Source organism: Desmodus rotundus, chromosome 13 (assembly GCF_022682495.2).
Source record: "Desmodus rotundus isolate HL8 chromosome 13, HLdesRot8A.1, whole genome shotgun sequence".
NCBI classification, from domain to species: Eukaryota; Metazoa; Chordata; class Mammalia; order Chiroptera; family Phyllostomidae; genus Desmodus; species Desmodus rotundus.
This window is the reverse complement of record NC_071399.1, coordinates 1,802,356-1,808,355: the sequence shown is the minus strand read 5'-3', so window position 1 is coordinate 1,808,355 and position 6,000 is coordinate 1,802,356. Positions and strand designations below refer to the sequence as shown.

General features: G+C 59.2%; 1 protein-coding gene across 1 annotated transcript in view; it reads left to right on the top strand.

The window, feature by feature from the left end:
- Window positions 1-482: 482 nt before the first annotated feature.
- Window positions 483-6,000, top strand: part of CSMD1 (CUB and Sushi multiple domains 1) — a 1,050,215-nt gene continuing 1,044,697 nt past the window's right edge. The window contains exon 1 of the mRNA XM_053916503.2: window positions 483-610. Coding sequence (XP_053772478.1) covers window positions 526-610 — 85 coding nt within the window. The 5' untranslated portion in view covers window positions 483-525. The remainder of the gene's footprint in view (window positions 611-6,000) is intronic.

Genomic DNA, 6,000 nt, shown 5'->3' with positions numbered 1-6,000 from the left:
GTAGGGATGGTTGAGTCCAGCCGCCACGGCAGCGGCTCCTTGTGCGCTAGCAGCCGTTCTTCTGCGCTCCCCGCCTTTCCTCTCTAGACTGGCTCTCCTCCCCCCGCGCCCCTCCCTCGCTCCCTCCCGCGGCTCCCACTCGCTGGCTCTCTCTTCAGCTGCCTCCGCTCCGGGCTCCAGGTCTCTCCTGGCTGCGCGAGCTCCTCTCTCCGCCTCGCCCCCTCCCGCAGCCTCGGCCTCGGAGCCTCCCGGCCGGCTCGGCCCGGCCGCCCGGCGGGTGCGCAGCCGCTCAGCCCCGCGGTGGCTCGGCCCCGGACCGATGCTATGAGCGGGCAGCGAGCCGGGCGCCCACACCTGCAGGAGGCGTCGGGCGCGCGCCGGTCTGGGGACGGGGCTCTCGGTGCCGCTCGCCGTGCCCTCTGGTGATTCCCGGCTCTGCCCACAACCCCGCGCGCCCCAGAGGAGTCGGGAGCGTCCGCGAAGAGCCGCCGCGCAGAGCGGAGAGCGTGTGGAATAGCTGCGGACATGACTGCGCGGAGGAGAGCCCGGCCGCCGCTGCTGCTCCTGGTGCCGCTGGCGCTCGGCGCGGGGCTCCTCACTGCAGCGCAGGGTAAGGAGGCGGCCGCCGCGGGAGGTGGGCGAGACCTCCACGGCCGCTGGGGAGCGCGGGCGTCTGGCTCGGGGAGGGCAGGGGACCGAGTCGCCGGCATCTGCAGGCGCCGGGGAGGCAGCGCCGGAGCCGAGCCGCCTCCATCGTGCTCTGGCCGACCCCTGCCTCCGCCCGCCTTCCCCCTCACTCGGGCCGAAAGGAAATGTCGCTTTTCGCGGTGGGGAGGTGGTGTGCGTTGTCAGGGCGAACGAAGCCAGACCCAGCGGGGCTGACTGCGCGGCGGCGGCGCGTTCGGTCCACGGAGATGTGGGCACAGCGGGGTCGGGGTGGCGGGGGCTGGTTCCTAGGACTTTCTCCGGGCACGGAGCATCTGGGAAAGTGGCGCGGGCGAAGCCGGCCTGGCAAGTTCGGGCTCTCTGGGGGCTTGGGGTGCCGCCGGCAGCCCTGCCAGCTGGCCAGGCTCCCCGCACCCTTCGCGCATCCCCGCTGTTCCTCCGCCCCTCCCCTCCGCCAGCCTCGGTGGGGAGCAGGATCTACCTCTGCGGGGTCGCCCCCGCCTTCCTCCTCGCGCCCAGCGCTTTGCAAGTTGGAAGGAGCTGGCGAGGCGCCTGGAGGAAGCAGGGAGATCTGAGGGTGTCCCTCCCCGGAGGTCCTCGCAGCGGTCACCCCTACCGCTGGCCCGGAGAAAGGGGCTGCCTGGGTCGCCCCCAGGGCTCAGAGCGCTGTGAGCTCGGTGTTCTCCTTGCACCGAGTTGGGGAATGTTCTCCCCAAAGTAGCCCCCAGGCTGCAACCTCGGGGCTGGCAAGAGCTCCGCGCTTGTCTATTCTCTGGGAAGGAAGACAAGCTCCCCCTTGATTCCGAGAGAGAGGGAGAGAGGGGAGAGAGAACCGATTGATTTTCCCATTGGAAAGTACGTGCCCGGTCCCTCATCTTGGCCTCCTTGGATGCCCCCTCCCCCATCAGTCAACACCCCATCGCCTTACTCCTGGAAATATTTACATAGATTTTTTTTGTCTTCCTTTTTAAAGCTTGGAGTCAAATTTTGTAGGTGTTTTTTTTTTAATGGTCATTTGCTCTTTCCCCACATAAAATTCCCCTTTCCTCTCTAGATTCTTCCATCTTCGATTTCACCCATTTTCTATTCCTTCACAGTTCCAGTTTCCAGGGTGACTGAGGAGGCCAAGGACCGTCTCTGGTTCCATCAGGCGCGTCCAGATGGGCCTGGCCTGGGGAGGGATGGAGAGGACGGCAGGACAGGCCTCCCCTCCGGTCGCTCTTCTCCACAGGCTGCGGCTGCGGGGCCGGGTGAGAGGGACCGACCGCTAGGAGCCTGTCCCCGCCGTGAGCCTCACCAGGGGTGTCTGTGGGGATGCATCCCCGGGACCCTCCGGAGCACATGGTTGGTGTTAGTGGCCCAGTTCACATTCATCGGGGTTTGGAAAGCTACCCTCGGACACCTACCCTCTGCCCACCCACCCGGTTGGGTCCCGATGCCCCGCCTTGGGCGCGGTGCTGGAGCCACCACGGAGGCATGCCGGGGTGGTGGGCAGCGGTCTCAGGGAGCCGCGGACTGGCTGGAAATGGAGGTGAAGCTGGAACAGTAGAGAACGAGGGGGCAGGGCTGTCCCTAGGAGGTGTCCGCCCATCGGCGCCCGGGTTGGGTCAGGGCCTGGGGCCAGGACCCGGCTTTGCCCTGTCAGGCCCCTGCTTGGAGAGGAAACACCTGCTACGCACAACTCTGCAAAACTTCCCGCCCCTTCCCCTGCGCCCAAAGCCCATTGGGGGCCAGGGCCCCCTCCTGCCTCTGAGGGCACTCTCCATTCCCCGCTCTTCCGCGCGCTCCGAGTGCCCTTCCCCCGCAATTAGCAGGGTTTGCTGCTTGGAGACGGCAGCGGCCCTGCCTGGGCTGCTTAATAATCGGCACACGTGTGTGTGGGAGGATCCCGCCCCCATGCGGGTGGGCCCAGGCGGTTGCCGGAGGCGGGGGGCTGGAGCGAGGGAGTAGGGGTGCAGATCCTGGGCAGAGGTGCCCTTGCAGGTCCCAGTACCAACAGGGAAGGGGTGCAAAGTCCTGGGTGTCCCTGGAGCCTGGAGGGGCAGCCACAGGGAGGAGAGCATCTTCTGCTCTCCGAGTGGAGTCCCAGATCCGGGCTCCAGGAGCCCTAAGGGTACTTCTGGCTGCTTGGCGCTCACAGTGCAAGACTGGTGTGTGTGTGTGTGTGTGTGTGTGTGTGTGTGTGTGTGTGTGTGTGTGTGAGAGAGAGAGAGAGAGAGAGAGAGAGAGAGAGAGAGAGAGAGAGCGCTCTTGCCTGGCCTGAGCTGAGGTGGGTATGCCAGGCACCTTCATCACCCCATGGGGCTGGTCTCCTCTGCGACCCTAGGGTCAAGAGTGACTGTAAGTGGCAGTGTGGAAGCGGCTGTACGCAGCAGGCTGGGGCCGCCAGCACCGCCAGCACCGAGTCTCCTCCGGTGCACCCAGGCTCCTGGGCTGGACCTCATGGGCTTTGGGAAGCCCTGGTGGCCAAGGTGGGGCCTCTGCTGAGAGGTGCAGGCTCTAGGCTTCAGGCTGGGCGCCGGTCTTTCCGGAGAAGCAACGCTCGCTCTGGGACAGCTCAGGCCCCCGGGGCCCCAGGAACTGCTTGGTGTGTGCGGAGTGGGTGGTGGCTCCCGCTGTGGCAAAGGCTGGTGGGGAGTTTTTGGTGTGTGGGGCGTCATCCGTGACCTGTTTGCTGAGTCCTGAGAGGCTGGAGAGGCTGCAGCTGTGGTCCCTGGCACCTGGCACCCTCCATTCTCGGCCATCAGCCTTATCTGCTTGTGCTCCAGTGTAGTGTTGGGGGTATCCGGAATTCGCTTGTGATGCTTTTTCTCTGTTTGATGATTGATGTTATTGCAAAGGTTGAGTCCCAAGTGTGCATATTGCCTTAAACGCTGCATATTTGCAGGGACCTCTGGAGAGGGAAGAAGACTCTAAGCATTTTCATCTAGTTAATCGGTGGAATGATCCTTCCAAGAGCACTCCCATCTGCACCCCAGATCTGGGGCCGATCTGCTGGGCAAACACGCTTGGCTCCTTGGTCCTCACTTGCCTTCCTGCTGTTGACTTGAGGGCATCACTCAGCCTCCGAACAAGGGCCAAGTACAAGAGTTCCCGGAGGTCTCACCGCAGGAAGCCTGGGACAGACATGTGTTTGTCACAGTTCCTCATTCTAACATTCCCTAGCTCTCCCTGCAAAGACAAGCCACATAACCAGGCCTTGCCAAACCCAGGGAACTCAGCAGAGAGAGAGAAACACACCGGCCCAGCAGCTTCCGCAAACCTGTGGGCTTCCACTTGAGTTCCCTTTTAACAATTCCCGTCGCCCCAGGGGGGATGCTGGGACCTTTCATTTTCCAGTTGGACTCCTTTCTGGCCAGGCCACTGCACAGGCTCTCACAGTAGTCAGTGCCTCTCACAGGAAACCCATGATGGTCACACACTAGAAAGGTGGACCACGGAAGAGGCAGTTAATGCTTCTGCAGTCGTGATTTGCTTACACATATTTCTATTGCGTTGTCAAGGGGATTGTTTTTATTGTTTTTATTTTTTTTGTTTCAATTTGGAACTGTTTAGTCAGAAAGCACTTGTGCGTCTGGAGCTCCCTGCAGTTCTCAGTTTGGGATTGTAAGTCTTTAAAAAGGTAAGGAGAAGGGAGGCTTTCTTCTGAGGTGAGAGGCTTTGTGAACTTGACTGTGAACAGTAGGGCGAGGAGATGCCCTTAAACAGGTCCCCAGGAGCCCATGGCAGGTGGCAAAGTTCCTGGAAGTGGACCTCCCCAGCTCTCAGTGTCTCCCCGAACACAGGCCCGCAGAGAAGGGCAGTCACTGGGGGTTCATGTGGGCTTTCAGCTGCCCGGTCATGGGTGATGGGAAGACTGGCCGAACAGAGGGACTTGCAAGTTCCTGCAGGCAGAACAGCTCCTCCCAGGGGCCATGCGTCTCTAGTCTCCAGTTTATTGGCACAAACACCACCAGAGCTTTGAAAATGTCAGGAAAACGGTTCAGCTTCCTTTAAGAACTAGATAAACAAGGGCTGGCCGGGTGGCTGGTTGGCGCTCACTGTAGACAAGACAGCAAATCCAGCATAGACATTTCTAAGCCGTCCTAATGCAAATGGCATATTAAGTACGCCGTGCTCAGCTGAATTCTCGGTGTGTCTCTGCCAGGCTTTCTGCTGAGCTCATCCTGGAAATAAGCCACCACCACTTGCATACATGCCGTTTAAACTTTACTTTCCCTTTGGCCTTTTGTACTTCTTCTGGTGAGGTTCCTGTCCTTCTTGAATGAAGTCACTGAATGGGGACTCCTTGCGCCGAGCAGATGACCCGCTCTGCCATCTTTTTTTTAATTTCATTTGTTTGGCTAATAAATCAGAGGGTGGCATGTGGGGAAAGGTGTAGACATTCGGTGGCCTGCAGTGTTTGCACCTTCGGGTGGCGTGGGGTATCTGGAAGCCTGTTGGTCCCCGTGTGGGGAGAAGAGGCACTTGGGTTCCTGGACCAGCCGTGGTAGCTGAAAGAACCAACCCAGCTCCGTTCTGGGGCGGGGCTGCGGTAGCACCCAGAGAAGGAGGTTGTTTGAAACACTTGAACTGGCTCACGTGTGACACCTGAGGCGAAGGGAAAGATTCCGGGGCTACGGTGCAACCAGTTCCTCCTAAAGGAAATCGAGCTTCCGGAGCACAGCCACTGCGCTCGGCTCCCTGGATGTCCAGCTCGGGACAACCTATCGGTATGAACATCCCTCGTATTGGGTGTTTGCCTAAGAGCAAGAAAAGAACCCTCCTCCACAGTGGCTTTAGGATGCTTTCAATGACCTTTTACTAATTAACATGTCGGTATTCAGGGTAGAATTTCTTCCCTAGTACTGAGGTTGATAAAGGACAGAATTAAAATTCCCACTGTATAAAAAAGAATAGATGAAAATTGTTTAATTGGATTGGTTAAAATGATTGACTGTAGGAGCTTTATGGAAATAATCCACAACTTGTAAGGTTTATTTCCCTCCCCCCCAAAAATCAACCTTTTTGGATGCAGAATATGAAACATATTCCACCCCGCCCCCACTGCCCCTTTTAAGTTTGGCTACAATTTCTTTAAACCATGTACATCACCCGGGAATGTCTGGGAGAGGAAAATGCCATCCGTGCTTCGGGGAAATTGCACGCTCTTTCTGTATCCTCCAACATCTCTGTACTGGCGGGATGCAGCCCGTCATCCGCCAGGCACGCTGTCTCAGGCCACAAAACCCACTTCTGAGAATGTTGCAGACATCTGACCGGGGAATAAAATTTCAACACATGAACTGGAGGTACAGTCCGTGTTACTTTGACCGCAGTGGCAACATTTATTTC